General features: G+C 37.7%; 2 protein-coding genes across 2 annotated transcripts in view; both read left to right on the forward strand.

Annotated features, from left to right (window-relative positions):
• prom1b (prominin 1 b) overlaps positions 1-3,496 on the forward strand; it is a 43,547-nt gene extending 40,051 nt beyond the window's left edge. Inside the window, exons 20-24 of the mRNA XM_036583473.1 lie at positions 537-590; positions 1,145-1,225; positions 1,357-1,425; positions 1,883-1,972; positions 3,377-3,496. Coding sequence (XP_036439366.1) covers positions 537-590; positions 1,145-1,225; positions 1,357-1,425; positions 1,883-1,972; positions 3,377-3,496 — 414 coding nt within the window. The remainder of the gene's footprint in view (positions 1-536; positions 591-1,144; positions 1,226-1,356; positions 1,426-1,882; positions 1,973-3,376) is intronic.
• A 12,105-nt stretch (positions 3,497-15,601) lies between these two features.
• fgfbp2b (fibroblast growth factor binding protein 2b) lies at positions 15,602-18,184 on the forward strand. The gene is made up of 2 exons (XM_036583476.1): positions 15,602-16,721; positions 17,866-18,184. Exon 1 carries the CDS (start codon positions 15,905-15,907, stop codon positions 16,703-16,705), a length of 801 nt encoding a protein of 266 aa, XP_036439369.1. The 5' UTR covers positions 15,602-15,904; the 3' UTR covers positions 16,706-16,721; positions 17,866-18,184.
• Positions 18,185-21,197: the final 3,013 nt, after the last annotated feature.

Below are 21,197 nucleotides of genomic sequence, written 5' to 3' on the forward strand. Positions count from 1 at the left end.
ACACACATTCCACACTTGTACACAGCTTACAAGCCTTTCTGTTGAACCATTTACTTATCTCTCTTTCTACTCCTCCCTTTTTGCAACTAAAGAAATTTGTGAGAGCAAGGGTAAGACAGGAGTTCAGGAATATGATGTGCTAACAGAAAATATTCTCTAAAACCTTTGTAGTTGTGATGTATATGTGTGTTTTGATGCTGTTGTTTTGGCCCTACAAGAAACTGAGTTACTCTCCATTTATGTGTGTGCATAATTTATAAGGCATTTTATGTGTACCTGTAAATTATGCTCTGTGATTGAGTGTTGTTTCCTTGAATGTATAGCAGAGAATGTTCTGTTTGTATTGTACATTAATGGTATTTGATTTTAAATCCCACCCTGTCTTCTTTAGCTCTTATCTGACTGATATTGTACTCTTCTCTGCCTTTCATACAGAAATAGGCAGATTATTTCTAGTATGGCCAGCATTAGAGTTTTATTTCTAAGAGTCTTCAGTCTGTCTTGTGTATTCATGCAGTATCATGCTTCTCTTTCAGAGTTCTCTCAGTCAAAGTATCACGTTACTTCAGACCACTTCCAGAGAGCTTCCTGTAAGTCCATAGCACATTGCTGACATTGTTTAAGGTTCCCTTCTCAGATCAAAATGTACCCCCCCCCCACTTCTTCATACAGACAAGTTTTGTTTTTTTTTTACATAAGGATGTGAAGTCTTACTTATCTATATATATATATTATGGATGTAAATGATAAACCAATTAACCATTAACTAATAAATAAACAATTGTTTGACAAATGCTATTAGTTAAAAATGCTAACACTTAATTTTATTACAATTTCCAACAATCAGCAATTTCCATTTGAATAGGCAGGTTTATCATTCAAGTTAAGAATATTTTTTAAACTCTATGCATATTATAGTTGTCGAACCCTTGGTTTAAACAAAACCAGTTCCTACGTAAGGTATAATTGATATGATTTCAGGATGTTTACTTTATATACATGCTTTTGCCCCACCTGTCAGTGCGAAGTTCCACTGTCAATACAAGCAACACTAATATCTTAGTGCATTGGCGTCTTAGAAGTGTGCAAATGTAGCTCAGCTAGGTGAATTTTTTCTGAAATTATATGCTTGTCTGATTTTCAGGCTAAAGTGACCAACGTGCTGAGTGCCATTGATGCAGCTGAGTATCTCATTGCCAACAATGCCTCACATGTTGTCAAACAGGTACAAATGCAGCACTGATTACTTTAACCACCCATCAAGCTATACATCCATTCTGTCACCCAGAACAAGTACAACTTGTACTAAAAAAGGTGTACTAAAAGTATCACTAAGAGGCTTTTTTTCTGTTACAGGAGACAGAAAAATACATCAAGAACCTGGTGGGATACTTCAGGCAGTACACTAACTGGGTCCAGAATTCGGTACGTTTGTTTCTGTTTGTGTATCTGTTTATGCATGCAAATGGGTGTTTATGCATCCCAAACGATATACACTAATGTTTAATAGTAAGGAATTACTGCTTTAAAGTATAGTCCTACAAATCAAGGCTGAAATGATGAATCTGGCTGCAAAACACCATCATGATTAAAACAATAAAATGTGTCCAGACTTAACCTTTGGCATGAGAATATCATGGTATAACTTTTTTTAATAAGGAGAAGTAATAAAAACTAAGAGGTAACACAGCGAATTCTGGGTACAGTACTGCAACATTTATATTATTTAATTTCAGAATTTTTTTTATGTTTAAGAAGTAAGTATTAGAATTGGCCACAACATTTTCACATCGTCGAGCCCATTTTTTTGGCTTCTAATGTCATAATGCTGCTGTCATAATGCTGCTGATGTCATAATGTTGTAACTTGTGTTTCTCTGTAGTTAACATTGGAGGTGGCTCAGTGTAAACCAATTAGCAACATCATAGACTCTCTGGAGATTGTTGGCTGCAGTTTTATAGTGGACTCAGTGGTAAGTCATGCAGCACCTCTCTTCCTGCTTCATATTCTGCCCATGCACATATGGCGTATAGAGAGCATACTAATAAGGCTAGAACATGCACTAGAGCAGCATGGCCATACCAGCACACACAGCAGAACAAGATACTCACTGTTCACACTCCAAACCCCCAGGTGATGCAAAACAGAAGAGGGATGTTATTGGAGAGATGTGTGTGCACTGCGGGGTTGGGGGGAGAGGGAGTAAGAGTGAGATGTAGAGGGAGAGCGCATACGTGCATTAGTACATGTAAAATATGAACTGCCTCAGCACTGTATACAATATTTAGGCGTGTTGTGGGCACTACTGTCAAAAGTTTGGAATTACTAGTCACATTGTGTGTAGTTAGGCACAGTTACATTTGCTCAAATTTGACACTAAAGAAAGATTTTTCCATTTAAAAAAGCAGTGCATTTTGGTTGTGAGAGCAACAGTGGCTGCATATTCTAACCAATAAGTGTAAAGATTGTATATATCACATATACAGTCAGTGGCTCCAACTCCTCTGTGATTGTAGCCTCTCATTCTCAATCATACAGCTAGCAGATTCTTGTTAGAGTGAAGGCTCTTGAGGGGAACTGGAACTATTGCTTTTGTTAGTTTGCTGCTGGCTGGTTTGTCCATAGTTCTCAGGTGTTTGATTATAGGTCTCGATGTTTGATTATTATTGTTATTACTGAACATGTGAGGTTTTACAGTATTAGAATAAAAAAAATGTAAAGCATAATCTTTAATGTGTAGTTAAACTGGTTTTACTGCAAACAGTGATGCCAGACTTTTGCACATCTATGTGTGCATGTGTGTGTTTCAACACACTTGCAGATATATATACATTTTGGCACAAATTCAAGATCCCTGAACTCCCAGTGCACCCCAAATACCTCCACATAAAAGCACGTTTCTTAAGGTCAGCTTGCTAAAATTAAGGTAGCATTGAGCTGAGTAAATCCCACAGTTAGCATGGAGGTTCAGGTCAACTCAGGGCTAGCTTAAGTAGAACCCTAGGTTTCCTAACCCATGATAACCACAGGTTTGTCTTGTTGTAGCCCTCAGGTGTTTACAACAGCAGCCTGACACCTAAGTCTGCCGCTCAAAGAGGGTTTCTTTAGTAGTCTTAAGAGGATGTATGGAGTCAGAGCTGTTTACATTGCCAGCAGCTTGACTGTAAATACAGAATGTCCTCATAATCTGGGCCAATCTGTCTACCATCCTTATCTCAACGGCATTAGAGTCAATAAAGGTCACAGTATTCTGTTCTCATTGCCTAAGCATCAAATTTTTATTTGAAGGCCAGGTTGTGTAATAATTATTTGTGTGTGTGTGTGTGTGTGTGTGTGTGTGTGTGTGTGTGTGTGCGTGTGTGTCTGTGCATGGCAGAACACATTCTGGTTTGGTCTAGGTGGCTGCTGTTTGTTCCTTATCCCCAGTATCATCATGTCGGTCAAACTTGCCAAATTCTACCGCAGAATGGACACTGAGGACGTATTCGATGAGTGAGTGAACACATATCGACACTAGTTGTCCAAAAGTTTGTAGATACCTGCTCACATAACTGTTCAACTAGTAAAACAGGAGTAAAACATTAACATCTAAAATATAAGTATAAAAATATATTAGACTATACTGTCGATTATCTGAATTTTTAGCCCCCTAAAATCACATCTGTATCGATGTTGGAAGGCCTTGTTGAAACTTGAGGATTTGATTGCATTTATTCACAAGAGCATTAATAAATGATATTGGACGATTAGTCCTGGATTACAAACCCCACTCCAACTCATTCCAAATGTACTGGATAGAGCTCCATCACTCCAGAGAACACAGTTCCACTGCCCCACAGCTTATGCTGGGGGCTTCATACCTTCTATATGCTGACCATTGCCATTGAGTTTGATGAACTTGGCACCAGAGTGTCCGAGGCTCATATATAAAATATATACTATATATACTTAGTATATATAAAGCATATATAAAAACATATCCGCACGAACTTGGTATGTTGTTGTTGCTTTAAGCCCTAATAAGTTGAGGCCAAGTGAATTAAATCATGTTACTGTACTGTTTACATGTAATAGTTATGTAAATCATTACATTACCATTCAATTTATACTCTGCACTGACAGGTTCAAGCCTTCACTTCAGACTTTTTTCTTGTTGGTTTCGATGTCAGTGCTAAAGACACAATGTGTTTTTTTTTCTTTCTGCAAAACGAAACACATTATTGACAAACACAAATGCCATATCAATATCAATGAGTGAGAAATAATTAATATACTTTTACACTAATACAATAATATAATATGCTTTTGTTGTCATGAGTCATGAAATTTTAGCTGACAGTTAATTGGCATATAAATAATTGTGATTCATAATTTAACTGTCTCTGCTTGTTTATTATATTAAACTATTAAGGCACTACTGTAAAGTGGCCAAACCGATTAGCTGTCTTGCTTCTTATCTATGTTTACTTAGTAGCTATGTTTACTGGTTGTGCTGAAATTACTACACTGTTATCTGTTTCTGTTATACAGAATAATTTTCTTGAGTGAAAATATAAGCAGCAATCATTCTGCTAGCATACATACTAAAAACGTTAGTTAGCAGATAAATAAGCATGTTACTTGTGCTGCCATTTAAATGTGTTGCAGTGCCAAGTTAGTGGTTATTTTAATGAGACTTATTATGTGTCACAATGAATTGTCTCAATCCAGCATAGCTAGTTCACCACAGATTTCCTGCTTGTTGTGGCATATTATGATTGTGAAATCTAATAACTCTGCAATATGACTGCAGTGAGCTTCTGTGATCTCAAAGAATTGCAGTAACCCCAAGTAATTGCAATTAGGCGGTTATCTAATAGTGACAGGCCTAACTGCAGCTTCTAAGGGTTAAAGCTACTTAAAGATGCTAAAAAACTGTTGCAGAAATTACTAAGGCCTTCTAACTTCCTGTTTGTTTGTTTGTTAAGGAAAGGCTGAAACTGTAAATATGAAACTTTGCTCAGACATGTCTTACTTCTAGGTTTGCCATGCCTTTTTCCATGGGCAGGTAATGCCTAATAAATTCTCTTACCTTGCTTTCCTTTTGCATTTTTTTCTTTGTTCCTTCCAGTTTTCCTGCAGCTTGGCACTTCACTCTTTGAATACACATTCCCTTCCATTACTGGTCATTCTTCATCTTTTCTTTTTCTTTTGAAATGGTCCATTTGTTCTGCCACTCTTAATTTTACCAAATCACATATTTCATTCCTCAGAGTTTTGTTCTTCTTTTTCATCTCATGTTATTTCCAGTATTCTCTCCTCTTTCATGTAAATAAAAATCTCCTTCTACTTGTCTTTACCTTCACTAAAAATCTAGTGAAAAAAATGTTCTTGAATAAAATACAGTTCTTCAAATATATTTTACTTTTTCCATAAGTACGAGGGTTATCTAGTGTCTTTGAGAAAGGTGGTATAACCTAACCTTTATAACCTTCATAACCTAAACAATCCATCTCAGACATCTCACTCATACTACTTTTCATTCCTTGTCCCATTCCTTGTTTGCGACTTTGGTTTCTATGTGTGTGTGCATGGTTTTGTTTTCAGTATGGACATCAGTGGTATCAGTGGTTATCAAAATGATCACGTTTACAGCATAAGTAACCCAGTGATGGCCAGGTACAGTAAGGCCTTGCCTTGTTTATCTGCATGCCATTTTGATGTCTTTAAATAGGAGAGAGTGGGGCACAACCTAACACCTTTTAGGTCTTACTAAATAATGGGTTTGTTGCACAAGATGGCGCAGTTTAACTTTGGTATAAGCAGTATGTGCATAACGACGTCCTCTGGTGGTCCTACGTCTCTCAGTCGATCCTACTCAGTGACTTTCTACCAAAAATCTGTCAAAGATTGTGTTCAATTATGTATACATCATTATGCACACACTGTTTATATCGGAAGTTGAACTGCACTGTCTTGTTAAACTAGCCCATTTAAAAAAATAATGAAAAATGACAAAACACAAAAATACAAATGAAAATGTCAACTTTGTTTTGAACTTCTACCATTAGTAAGAAAAAAATCAGTTGAAAGCAGGGAGTAAAACTGTTAGAATGACGTTTATGTGTTTCTGATGTTTTGATGTTGAGATGATCATGTTTTCTTTTAAAGGGAGAAAGACTCAACATTATTGGCTGATGTAGATGAGCAATATGTATTATGTAGGCATGATTAGGGAGTTGGGCCAAGGGCTGGTTTACAGGGCAAAAGAATGGCTAAAGTTTTTGGACCGTGTAATACAAATTGAGAGAACATGGACGAATATCTTTCACTTTTTTAAAGAGTGGTCTATATTCCTCTGCAGCGTTCTGCTGTGTTTATGCTATGACGCTTTCATTTGATCTACACTTAGAGGGGTTAGTTGGAGCAGACTGAGGTTCTAGTTGTAGGAGTCTTTGTAAACAATGGGAAAAGCTCTGGACTTTTCTAATTGTTTACTTTGGGAAGCTTAGTTTTAACACTGTTAAAATGATCCTTGCTGTTTAAAGGCTGTACTTTAGCTCTGTCTATGTGTTAAAACAGTGCTATATTACAGCTACCAAGAGAGTGAATAAAATAATGTGAATGTAAATTCTGTGACACAACTCAGTAATCGAAAACACTTTCATTTCATTGTATGGAAACATGTTTTAAAGTGAATTTTGAGAAATACCAGCCTGATTACTGTGAAAATTATGGGTGGTGTTACTATGAGAATACAAGGTCACCAGAAGCACACTGTTCTTAGATCAGAGGCATAGCCAAGGGATGGTGAGGGGTGGCCAGTGCCATCCTAGCATGAAGCAGCTATAGAAAGTGAGACAGTTAGCCATCATCACTAAAGTGTCAATTACACTTTACGGTGAAAATCCGCCATCAAGGTAGTTCAATCAGCAATCAATCCGTTCTAAGATTTTGATGATGCTGCATTTAATAAAACCGCTATGCTTAGCAAATAGGCGAGTGAAATGTGTGCTGGGTCCCTTCAGTGCTCTGTGAGCTAAAATATGAAGTCGGCTATGCAATGGTAAGATGAGTTAACTATCAAAAATGAGTCAGCTGTAATCATTTATTATACTAACTAGTTACTTTTTACCGTTGAACACATGCATGTGTTGTAGGTTACCTCATACACTGCTGACTGGCTAGCTTTCTAATCATTAGACTCATGTATAATCTGTAGCAAGGAAGCTTCTGTGGCCTGTCTATATGAAATGTGTCTACTTTAATATTCTTTTCCTCATGAATGGTTATGAGTTATATAGGTTACATCAACACAGTTTTGTCTTTCTGTTTATGTTCAGCGATAGTTGTATTGATGTAACACCTTATTCACGTGAAAATGATCAACAGATTTATTTATGTATAGAGAAAACCACTTCACTTTTATGACATTTTAATAAAGTAACAATTTTATTTAGTTTTTTTTTCTAGCTGTGAAATGTCAGGGTCTCATCTGTCCATTCTATTCTAAAAGTTCCAGCTACACCTCTGCCTTGGATCTTTTTAACTACATAAAAAATTGTTACACCTCTTGTTTGGTTGTGCCTCACACTATCCTAATGGTGATGAGAGCGGCAGTAGCTTCAATTAATGTTTTCATACAGCAATGGCATGGTAGACAATTGCATTAACAGTGGTCTAGCGTAACTGTGATCGCTCTGATCTTGAATACTGTCTTTTGTTTTACAATGCTACTCTAACAATATGTTTTTATTTTTGCATGTGGAACTGCCTTTTCTTCATTACAGATCATTTTTATAGTCACTGATTGCCTTCAGACGTGTCTGCTGCACTGCTTTTGTTGCTTTTTCAGCATGTTATTTAGTTCAGAAGTATGTCTAGCTTTGCATGTTGGTAGTTGGGATGGGTATTTTTTTGCCATTTTTGCCAATCAGATAGGCCCTTTTTAAAACGAGTAGTATGCAGATATCGCAAAGAGATAATATTATATATTCTTGTGAATAATAAACAAAAACATTTTTATGCAATTAGAATAAGAGATAATCCAGTCGACATGTAGATTCAGCATGCCCATCCCTAGTTAGTAAAAGACCTTACTATAGGAAAGTGTTTTATATATTTTTTACTCAAGATGATTCATCAGCCAATGATCCATAATGACGTCTAACTTGAATGTGTTGCAGCTATCCCTCATACGACACAATGACACGGTATCCTAGAGCCTCCGCCCCACCGAGGCAGCTTGACTGGTGACAAATGCAAGCACATTCACACTTTTACACACATGGGACATGCAGCCCAGATCAGCATAAACAGGTAGTGCCTCTGGAAACAGCTGAACAGTCTCTCCATTGTTCATTCACCATTTCTGTTCATCACTTATACTCCACCACGTTTCACACAAGCCTTGTTATCCTTTCACTGTTCTTTATTTCAGCTCTTCTCCAGATTTAAAACGATTCTGTCACTTCAGACATGCAGCAGTTCCTTTGTCTTAAACTCTTCTTATTACAAAATCTTTTCAACCATTTATTCTTTTCTTCTATGTGTTCTGCTTGAATTATTTTTCCACTCTTTCTAATCACCATCCACATCACTGAGCCACAAAAGTCATCAAGCAATTTGTCCATCTTTCCATCTACTGTTGTTTTTCTTGAGGCTTAATCTGCCTGCATCACTTCATCACCACAATCTCTTTCCAGTGCGATCTTTTTTTGATTTTGACTTGCTGTTTGGTCATTTGCATGCTTTGTATTTGCATTTTTCTGAGCTGTCGTTGATGTGTGATTCATCTATTTCTCCTACATTTCTCATAACATTCTGTGGTAATACTTTATTTCTTAAGCATAATTTACATATCTTTACCTGGCAGATCTCCTTCAGTGTTTGTGAATGTACAGTATTTATCTTATGTTTGATCTTCATCTTCAAATTCAGGTGGAAATTTTTTACAGTATGTGTAATAACACTAACTTCTTATTTCTCTTAGTGGTACGGAAAACTGGAGCTAGACAAGTCATCAAGGTAAAAAAAACACATACATTTGTCAGCTTTTTGACTTCTATGAGATGTTTTTTTTTCTATTACCTATAAATGAATATTTGCCATTTTTTGATCAGGGAGTCATCTGTGACTAATTTCATACCAGAGGAAGAAAAAAGGGAATATATCCAGACAAACCAGAAGGAGCCTCAGTTGCTTCCGTAAGACTAATTTTATACAACATACTGAACTTGTGAACTGTGTAAAAACTGACTGTAATACATCTGTAACATTAAATCAGTGAAAGGTAGCCATAGTCCACTCTTAAAAATAAAGATTCCTAAATGATCCTTGGCTTGTATGTATGATTCTGGGAAAATTCTTTAGTTGGCATATAACATTTACATAATGTGGAGGTTATTAAAACTTTAAAGGGGTGCTTCACATTCACATGTATCATTAAAAAAGCTTCACAGAACCATCCTTTGAAAGGTCCCCCCTCCCAAAAACAAAAAAAAAACGAACCACGTTTTTGCTCGATCTCTGTGCGTTAGGATTTGAAATTGATCTAGGGGGGCCCTGAGGACTAACTTGAGAACCACTGTTTTAGGGAACCAAAGTGGTTCTCCTATAGCGTAGCTTAAAAGAATCCTTTCTGGCACCTTTATTTTTAAGAGTGCTGTTCTGATCATTTGACACACCACTGACCAGTGGTAAGGTATGTTTACCGTAAAGAGCTATGGCTGTTCTATTGAATGTTCGTTTCTACTCATCCATATCACAAATGTTTTTAAGGCTTTTGTATTTTTGTTAATATCAATTTTATAAACCATGTCCTTTAGTAATCGTTATTCAAAAAAGGGTAGAGTTGTAAGAATTTTTACGAGCAGCTGAGTTGATGTTGCTCTTTCATGCTAATCTATGATTAGCTTCTTCTATACCCAGTCTTTATTTAAGAAACAGCAGCTAATATATAGCAAAACTGGTCTCAGATCAAAGTACTAGGGAAACTTGCCAACACCCTATGAGGACGTCTGTGGAAAGACAAGGAAAAGTGAAAGGTCGGAAGCTGTATTTAATTACGCTTCTGGCTCCTGTCTGTGATAGCAAAACTCAGAAGATATGTTTCTGATAAAAACAATGTTCAGTGTTTGGAAGACTAAACAGTTTTAAGGTTGAGGTAGAGCCTATGAAATATATACAACTGGCAAAAGTTTATAATCGTCAAATTATTTCAGACTAGATCAGACATTTCACATGCTTTTTATAAACAACATACTGTCCAGTAAATAATGAACGGAATAACTTTTTTAGAATTTGCAGTTAGCTTTGTTAATGTTTTTTAGAAGTAGGGGAGAAATGTTGTTAAAAGTGAAAATGATGTATTTGTATATCAGTTATAATGCAAACAGCCCAGAAACACATAGATCTTTTTAATTTGAATAATTATTATCATGTGTTGTCTAAACACATATAATGTATTTTATATGAGATTTTATTTGTGATCCAGTCATTATTATTTCACTGATGCAATTCCTACTTGAAGTTTTATTGTCTTATTTTCCAGTGTCTTACTGTATTTGCTTATTTATTTATTTTTTGAGTCCCTGTTTCTAAAGAAAATCAGTATGGTGAGTACAGACAGTATTCCATGTTCAGTAGTGGCCGTTTTTTTCTGAATTTGAAACTTTAAATAATTCCCAAAAATTCTCAACTAGAGATGAATGGACCCTGCATGGTAATTCATTGGAGTTTCCATCCACATGTATCCATATATTTTTGAAAACAGTCTTTTCTCTGCGTTTTGGCCTCCCGTTCACACGGCATCTTAGCTCACTGAAAACACTGACATCACTTCTGCATATGCACAATGTGCATAATTGTTTTTGTAATTTATTGAGTATGCAGAACTCTGTCTCAAATGTATGGTTCAGACGACTAGGTTGTTTCTGTGTGCTTTGCAGTTTGGGGCTGATAATGTTCACAACTGGGTTAAGCTTTATTTTTTAGTTATGCTGTTGTGCAGAAGCATCAGAACCTGTGCTCATTAAAAGATTAACGAGGGTGACAACTGCAAACATTAAAAATTAATAAAATAAAACAATAAAATGATAATAAAAGAGTCTAATTGATTCTAAACTGTTGTGACGTAGTGATCATTAATCAAAGTCAGGTTAAAAAAAATCCTAAATCATAAACCATAAAGCATTTTTTCCGAAACAGAAAACATTTCTCTGCCTGATCAGGACTGTGTAGACGCTGTGGTATAGCCATTGCCGGAAATAGTAGCTTATTATAGCTTTTTAAGCTTTTATTTTCTGGCAGTAATCGGCCTTTAAATCTATTTGAGATATCGAATTACTGAGGTCTGCAGGACAGTGTCATGTCAAACAAGACTATTATTGTAAAATGCTGCCATCACTTTTAAAAATCCCTGCCTCGGCTTCGCACGCCATACGCTGTATGCATGCTCACAGTGTTCTTTTTGAAGTGTTTGACATCAGATTATCATCCCTACTGGGCTGGCATGCTCATGTGAGCATTTTTTTATGCATCATTTTTATGTTCTGTGCAATGACCAAAACACTGTTAGTGTGGATGAATATACGAATACTTGTGGATGAGGCTGGGTCTCGTTTGTTATTGAGAATGTGGTAACACTTTCTATGAATGTCACGTTTTTAAGCATTTATAAACACATTCATAACATGTTATAATGCATTCATGAGGCTTTATAAACATGGTTATAAATATTTATAAAAATGAATTACACTTTATAACCACGATTATTATACATTATGAATTGTTAACACAATGCATTATAAGTAGTGTTAATAACATGTTATATTGTCAGTGCCAAAGAGGTCAGTCCCAGCTTGGAGAGTGTAAAGACAAATACACAACGTTTATTTACATCACGGTACCCATCAGCCCCTTCCCTGAACCCCCTCTGATATCACACTTAGCATGAAGTTACTGTGGACTGAAGGCATGGAGAGGTGAGATGAAAGAAGGCTGTCATTGTAATTTGTTCTCTCACTGGTTCCCTCACTTGGGTAAAACTATTGATAGCAGCACAAGTTTACAGTCTGACATTTGAAGCCTGTATTGTGCTAAACTTTGTACGTTGCAGTGTTGCAGTAAATCCTTCAGTAAATACTTCAACTTGAAGCCTCACTCGTAATACTTGAGGAGCCTTTAGTACAGTATACTTCACTGTACTTAGAGCCGACAAAGAGCAACTTACGAGCTCTTATAATTTGTTGTGAACGCTACTTACAATGCATAATGCATAACAAGTATGGCTATAACGTGTATTGCATTTTTATAAATATTTATAGCCATGTTTATGATGCCTTATGAATGCATTATAATGTATTATAAATGTGTTCATAGGTTCTTATAGACATAACATTCATAGAAAGTGTTACCGATAATGTTAACATTTTGTTAACATGTGTGAAGAGTTTCTTTAAAGACAATATTAAAACACTCTCCTAGCATCCAGCTGTAAAAATCATAGGCTTGCTAAAAGTCCACCCCAAATTATGAATCTCAACATTAAGTGAATGAATCAAATGGTAACTAATAGGTAATTTCGTCCTTGTTTAAAATGTTTTACCTGCGCAGCTGTGGTCTTGTTATCACTTGTGTTGAAGCCGTAAGTGGCAAGAGTGCATGTGAAGTTTCACATGGTTCCAGCTGAAAAATGCAAAAGTGGAAAATAAATTTATGCATAATAAGAATTGCTGGACTTTGTCTTTTTTTAAAGCTAAATATATGCAGAATATTGTATATATATAATTTCATATGATAATATCATATTATACCATAGCTGTGACAGCAGAACAGCTTAACAAAGCTGAACTGAATAGAATGCATTTTGGCAAACAAGATGGGCTGCGAAATTCTTTACAAACTGGCTGAAACAAAACAACATTCAGGTTAATCTGGCAAATATTGAAAAAAAAAACTAAGCTAAACCAGATGATAGTTATATGTACCTGTACCTTTATGGCAGAAGAACATTTGATACAGTATGTGAGGCTTTGTTTTACTATTTACTGTTGTATAAAGTAATAGGACACTAAGTTAGTGATAACAATAATCATCATACAGCCTTATTAATATAAATACATTCATGTAGAAAATGGCAGTCTGAATTTTATGTGCAGAATATACTGTAAGAACCCAAATGGTCACTGTGTGCAGCTGAGTGCTTCGTGTGTTGGCCTGTCAGAGTGGTGCAGTACAGCTGTATCCTGTGGTTGTTCAAACATACACACATTCACGCTGAGAGACAAGAAAGTCTCAGAGGCTTGCTGCCACATGTTCTACCGCAGTCCAACAAAACCCCTCTTTCTCAGCCCTTCTGTCATTCTCTCTCTCTCTTCTCTCTCTCTCTTTCTCTCACTCACTCAGGTGCCCAGTGTTTACATTGCAGACCCCAACATCACCAACAAGAAACTCTATGTGCAGTACTTGATTGCATAAAATAACGTGCACAAAAAATATGGATTTTATCCTCTCTCCATTAAAAACATCCTCTTTGCCTCGATCCTCTTAAAGGCAGACTCAGAGAAACCTTTAATTACTTCATATAAACATACATGCACAAATGGAAAAGATCCGAGTCAGCAAATTCAGTAATGCTACCGCTGGTTCTGGTATTTCGTTTCAGGTCAGGTGTCCACATATTTTTGACTATATATATATATACACATATATATATACACTATATGGACCAAAGTATTGGGACACCTACAGGAGCTTGTATGACAACCCATTCTAAATCCACAGGCATTAATATGGAGTTGGTCCCACTTTGCAGCTATAACAGCTTCCACTCCTCTGGGAAGCTTTCTTCAAGATTTTAGAGTCCATCTGTGGGAATTGTTGCCCATTCATCCAGAAGAGCATTTGTGAGGTCAGACACTGATGTTGGACGAGAGGGTCTGGCTCACAATCACCATTCTAGTTCATCCCAAAGGTGTTCGATGGGGTTGAGGTCAGTGCTCTGTGAGAACCACACCAAACTCACCCATCTATGCCTTTATGGAGCTTGATTTGTGCACTGGGGCTCAGTCATGCTGAAACAGAAAAGGGCCTTCCTCAAACTGTTCCCACAAAGGTGGAACCATACAGTTGTCCAAAATGTCTTGGTATGCCAAAACATTAAGGTTTCCCTTCACTGGAACTAAAGGGCCTGAAAAACAGCCCCATTGCATTATCCCTCCTCTGCCAAACTGTACAGTTGGCACAATGCAGTCAGGCAGGTAATGTTCTCCTGGCATTTGCCAAACCCAGATTCGTCCATCAAACTGCCAGATAGAGAAGCCTGATTCACTCCACAGAATACATTTCCACTGCTCCAGAGTCTAGTGGCAGTTTGCTTTACACCACTCCATGGGTGATTTAAGGCTTGCATGCAGCTACTCAGTCATGGAAGCTTCTGGTGCACAGTTTTTGTGCTGAGGTTAATGCCAAAGGAGGTCTTGACTCTGCAGAGTGTTGGCAACTTTTATGCACTATGCACCTCAGCACTCAGCAACCACGCTCTATAACTTTAAGTGGTCTGACACTTTGTGGCTGAGTTGCTGTGGTTCCAAAACGCTTCCAGTTTTCAATAATAACACTCACAGTTGGGCGTGGAATAATTAGGAGGGAAGAAACTTCACAGACTAACTTGTTGCAACGGTAACAACCTATTACAGTATCACACTCACATTCAGTGAGCTCTTTAGAACGACCCAATTTTTTACAAATGTTTGTAAAGGCAGACTGCATGGCTAGGTGCTTGATTTTATTCACCTGTGGCAATGGGAATGAAACACCTGAATTCAGTGATTAAGAGATGTGTCCAAATACTTTTGTCTATAGTGTGTGTGCGTGTATGTGTGTACACACTTTCACTGACAACATTATTAGGTGAACCTATGTTGTATCTACACTCATCCATTTTATCCATATATATGCACAGTACATTTCTGAACTGGAAACTCCATTTTTCACTAATTTTCCCTTTACTTTTCCGTTCCTAATGCAAGTGGATTGTTATATATGATCTATGGGATTTTTGTTGTTTCTTATGTATGGTTTGGTACATAAGAATAACATATGGTTTGGTACATTTGTCTAATGAAGAAAAGATTCTAATAACTACAGTTCCATTAATAGTGTGCAACTGTTGTTAGGCAGTATGCACAAAAGTTTTCAGTGACCGGTCTAAACACACATTGCATATTTGTTTTTCAAAGATAGCACCCAAAAGCATACAAAAAAAAACAACTGATTTGACAAAAATGTTTATTTTTTATTGTACTTCGCATGGGACAAAAACATACTCAGTTGGTGGAATGTGTTGCAAGATATACTGTTGATGGTTTTGAGGTCATATAAACTATAAGCATGTGGCTGTTGGTAGAATGGACTGAGTTAAATGACTTCCAGCTGAATTGCTCTTTTTTGTCATTTCTTATGAAACTGAAACTTTCTTTGCATCAATAGTCAATGGCTCACTTATGTCAGCATGTTATATTATATAATGTCTTGTGAGGGGTTTAGACCACTGAGGGCCCTGTGTGGGTAACCAAACCCCAACCCCCTCCACACATACACACAAACACACATCAGACATCAAAACAAACCGTGGCACATGAAACCAAAACACATTCTACACAACTCTCAAATTCATCATATAGACACTCGTGCTTTGGCACACAAGGGACCAATCCAGACTAAACCACACCTACACCTTCTTGCTGCTCTGGCTTGTCACAATCAGCTCTTGCAGTCGAGGTGGAGTGGGGATACGAGCTTTGCTTGACTCAAAGGCCTCTTTGTTGGGACTGTGCTTATAAACCCAGCCCATACCTCTAACACCCTCTGCACAGTGCTCTGTCCTTTCCGCACCTCTGTCCAGTGGCTTTTCTCCTGCATCATGAGAGCAGCTTGCAGGGCCTCTGTTCTGCTGGCTTGTTGGGTTTGGGCCATCCATGCCCAAGCTCAGAGCAGCAACAGCATCAGTAAACAAGATAACGGCAACCAGGGCAATATAACAACCAGCCAGGCAACCAGCATAAAGCAGCACCAGCCGGAGCCTCAACAAAGAAGCAGCATCTGGGACGAGCCGATCCGCTTCAGTACCAAAGCCCAAGATGCTTGCACAATGGTGATCTCGGGCCAGGGAGACTTTACTAAGCTTCGGGTCTCCTGCAAGAACAAGGGCAAGTCCTACTGGTGTGACTATCTGGGAAAGCCCAACCTGTGCCGGCCCTACAACAACAACCCACGTCACTACTTCACCCAGATCATGTGGGAGATGCGAAAGATCCCGAACGCCTGCCAGGGACTCCGGACATACAAGCCCCAGATGTGCCGTGCGGCCGTGGACGAAGCCCAGATGGTGTTCCACAACTCTTGGCCCAAGACGTTCACCCCCCGGCCAGCCCCAGCTCCACAAGACCGGGTTCAGACCCAGCCGAAACAACAACAACCTCCCAAGACTGCCGCCACCTCCAAGCCACCAGCACCACCCAAAGTGCTTCCTAAGCCACAACAGCCTGTGAAACCAGCCAGCAAACCTGGTCCCAAACCTGTCCAACCTCGCAAACCCACCAAAAGCACTACACCAAGACCCACTGCGGAGGCAGAGACCCGGGCTACCAAACTAGCAGAGGAGTACTGCTGGAGAAGCCTCCAAGGCATCTGCGCCTACTTCATTGGATGGTTCCAGAACTAAGTAACTACTTACACAGGTAAGAAACATGTATAAATAGGACTGTCTTCTTTACTGGAAATTTTGTGAATGATGGATCAGAGTTTTTAAGATTTCACAGAGCAACGTAACTCACTGAACATCATTCAACTTAATGTACACTAATTCATTTCCTTACCATACATGAACAAAATGTGCAAAATTTGCTTACAGACGATAAACAGTAACTTAAAACTCACCATTACCAGTAAACATAGTGCACAAAATACATGTAGCTACAAAAAAAGAGACATTTAGGTTAATTTATTAAACTAGCCTGAACTAGCTTGTCTTGCTAGGTCTGGTAATGGATTTCTACTAAAAAAGTCATTTTAAGACAAGTATTGTTAGCTTTACTAGCAGTATACATAGATGAGGGAGTAAAGTACTGAACAAATATAGCTAACAGAATATATCGTGCAATAAAAGCGATGCAGAAAACTAGGTTAAGTCCTTAAACTAGCTAGCATTGTGAGGTGCTGTAATGGATTCCTGCTAAAAGTAACTTATAGTTAGGTGAAGGCAGCCTTACTAGCAAATAGGTGTGGGAGTAAAATACTGAACACATTTATGCTAATGTAACTGAATGTAATGGCACAGTGGAATAAGCTGACATGCATTTAGCTCTGTAGGACTTTGTGGAAGTAAATGTAATAGATCTACTGCTATGTAGTACGTGAACTGATCTCCTGAGGATAAAACTTCAACATTACATTTCTAATAATGCGTTTTATATGTCATTGCCATTAAAGCTTAACATTTTTAAGGTGTTTTTTTTGACCATTTTAAGAGGCCAACTGCCATTTTCATTTCATGGCAAATGGATCAGAAGAAATAGTCCTAAATTGCTTGGAGTAAAATCTTGCCACAGTAACATGAATTAAGTCTTTAAGACTATTATTTTTACAGATGCAAGAGTATAAATATATTGAGCATGTTTCATAAAAGGTCTTACAGTGGTTACTGTAATCTCTGATAATGTCTGATCATTAATGTTACTTAACAAAACAGTGTAATGGTGTGTAACATCACTGTGTTTCAGGGGTTCAGTGTTTTAGCTATATTGCCTGCAGCACCTTTACAGTTCTCAATGAGCTGACTGTTGAACCTCTCTCTTTCCCCCTCCCCCCATCTCCTACGTCTAGGCCTGCAGTATAGGAGACTTTTTGAGTCTTTCAGACCACCGGCCAAGGCCATCCCCCGGGACCTGGGCAACTGTGTGCGTGTGCATATGTATGTTTGTGTGTGTGTGCGTGTGTGTGTGTGTGTGTGTGAGTCTGATTTGTGCATTTTTTGTTTGTTTTTTAGTTAAAGAAAATAAAATGCAGAAAAAACTTGTGATCTCTCTGTCAACAAGCCCACTTTCATTTACATTTAGTAAACTGTATAGCAAGTTGCTGAATTTCCTAAGTTACTCATTTGCCAGGGCCCACCAAAGTTTTACTACACACTTCTATGTGTAAGAATAGCTCAACCAGTTTTATTACTGAATAATAAGCCTTGTGTTGTCTTGTATTTCTAACTTTTTTTATATTTAACAGCAGACATCTTTCTGAATGTGTAATAAATCAATATTTAGCTTCTAATCTATGGCTTGAGTTATTACAGTGGAACTTTAAATCTAAATCTAAGAAGTAATAACTATGGGAAATAACAACTTAAAGAGGAATTCTACCTGTTTTTAATCTCTGTATAATTATTAAAGTTATTCAGAGTGATTTGATGTAAAATTCTCCTTTTTAGAGAAACGTTTTTGAGTCAGAATTGTTTACAGTGGTGGAGATGGGAACAAGACTAAAGCGTTTCACGAAATGGTTGGATAGCCTGCCTAGGCTGTTTTATGATCGCTTTGAGATCAGATTTTGGCTCATTTTTTTTTCCATTTTACATTCACATTTAAATCCATTCGTGGTAGAGAGATGCATGCAGTGTCTTGTATGGCAAAATGGTCTCCAAGCTAAACATATTTTTGCCACCATTTGCCATCATCACCATTACATGTAAAAACTCAGAAGACGTGTAGGTTCACTGGTGTTTTTGGATAGTAAATAAAATTTGCATTGTAGACATCACAACATCTGATCCCTGTCACAACCACTGTGAAACCATCCAAGTCTACTACCATTTCACATTAAACCTCTTTGAATGACTTTGTGTACATCTCAACAACTGAAATATGCAAACTTTTGAGAGAATGGTGGAATTGCCCTGTAAAAAGCAAAAACAATTTGAAATTTTACAAGAATTAAATAAGTTAACCCCAGATCAAGACAGAAATCAGCCAAAAATACAATAAAACTCAGCACATATAATCCTATTATCAATAAAAACATTTACAATCAATCCATATGAAAAATAAATATATATAAAGTTTATCAAATTTAAATATTTACATATGAAAATGACCAAAAAATGGATGAATACTATAGTATGTGAAATATGTTTTGGAATGAAACAATATATTTGAAATGTATCTCACATAAAAATATGCATGCCCATATGGGTTTCTTTTCAATAAGGGAACTGACTAAAATTCCATGGGAAAACAGAGATACCACTGAAGTTCTGGCGATGTCCTTAATTTGTCTTGTGACATCCAGCAAATGGAAGTTCACTAAAGATAGCCTACCCAGCTAGGCGAGATAAACTGACTGAATTTGCAAGCTAATCAACGAGCCACAAGTTAGCCTACACCATGCACATGCCATACTATATAAAAGTCAAGATATGAAAACAACACATAGCAACAAATGCATGGTAAAATAAGTTGAACTAACAGTGATAACTGTTACAAAAACATGTAAAGACAAAGGAATCTTTATAAACCAAGTAAAAGTCACAGTTGTATCCAAAACTCCTGGTTGAATTTGTGAAAATAAAACATCTATAGAAAACAAACCTATGGCCTTTTCTTCAAATTTTAGTTTGTCATATTGTGAACAAATAAATAAACTCTGCTCTACTTTTGCACAGGCTACATTTTATATATACATATGTGCACCTTGTGTTTCCCACAACTTTTACAAACTTTCTCCAAAAAAGCTGGAACCATAAATAGCACAAAATGTGTGAAATATGTGAAGATACTGCAAATTATTTAACGCTTCACTCCATTCTTTAGCAACATCATTGGGCATATGGACAAACAATGAATTCACACTACAGATAGGCCTGATATTCAACAAGACATATATAAAGAAGTAAATGTATATGTGACAGTAATACTGCCGCATACTGTGGCATCAGCAAAGACGAAGCAGAAACATTGCGCTTTGAAGGCGAATGCTCTTTTATTGGACAGGCAGCAAGTGAACCGCCACTCGGTGCTAACCAAGCGCTGAGGTCACTTCTAGCCAAACACTTCCACTCCATGGTAGACACCGGCCCAACACCAACCACCCACAGACCAACACAGAGTAGCACAACCAACATCGCACGTGTTAAGCTAACAACAACAAATTTACCGAACCCTTCATCATCAAAATCACCAAACTGCTTTTATGTGCACTATTTCTTTTTCGTTTGTTTGTTTGATTTTGTTTTGTTTTCTGTCACTTTTACTGTCTTCTTTTAGTCTGCGTGTTTTCAGTACACATATGGTTTCCACTCTGAAGAGGAAAGTGCTAACAGAGGTTTGGAGGAGAAATGGTGCTGAAACACAAACAGCACGACCGTTGAAGAGAAGCAGACATAAGCTCTGATCTGTTTGTTTTTTCTCTCGCGGCCTTGTGTGTGACTGAGTGCTGTCAGCTCTTTGATTCGGCTCTTCTAGGTGAACGTTAGGAGCCAACTTGCATCGAAGAGCCGATTTTTGGGAAATTAGGACAAGACCAGTGGGCAAATCACATGATGCTGTACCTGAAAGTCTATGGCTGTGTTCGAAATAGCTGACATCCTGCTCTCGTACTGACTGAACCCAAAAGGAGTAGGCCTAAGTAGTATGCCTGTGTGCCCAACATGAATTTCACCAGTAGGCCTACGCCAAAGATACCTGGATGACGTACTAATCCTACCAAATATCCCAGTACACAGGTAGGATCTCTGGGTTAATTCCAGTCGCCCTCATAGGCCCCTGCAAAGTGTACTGCACAGGGTGTTCAGACATGTTAAGGGTGATTTCAAACCACAGGGAGTGAAAAATGTCCATTGAGAGAGAACTTTAAACTGCACAGGGAGTAGTTAACACTGGTTTATCTCTTCACATGGAGGTGCAGGAAAGTTTACCCATCAGTCATTGCAGGACTTTTGAAGATCCAGCACTCAAGTGTGTAGGGGACAGAACGGTACTGCATACTGTGGAATTGAATGTACTTCTGTGATACACCCAGAGCCGGTTTACGAGGAGCCTGGCCTATTTCCTGTTATAACAAAAAGATGACAGCAAAACACCAGAGCAAGTTCTAAATGAATGGGTGTGAATGGAGCTAAACGGCCAAAAACAAAAAGTTAAAATAGTTTCTAATCACTTGCCCAGTAC

This window comes from Colossoma macropomum, unplaced genomic scaffold (assembly GCF_904425465.1).
Source record: "Colossoma macropomum unplaced genomic scaffold, Colossoma_macropomum, whole genome shotgun sequence".
In the NCBI taxonomy this organism is placed as follows: Eukaryota; Metazoa; Chordata; class Actinopteri; order Characiformes; family Serrasalmidae; genus Colossoma; species Colossoma macropomum.

Excerpts from the sequence above, each read along its gene's own strand:
- fgfbp2b (XM_036583476.1), top strand. The coding sequence starts at position 15,905 with ATGAGAGCAGCTTGCAGGGCCTCTGTTCTGCTGGCTTGTTGGGTTTGG.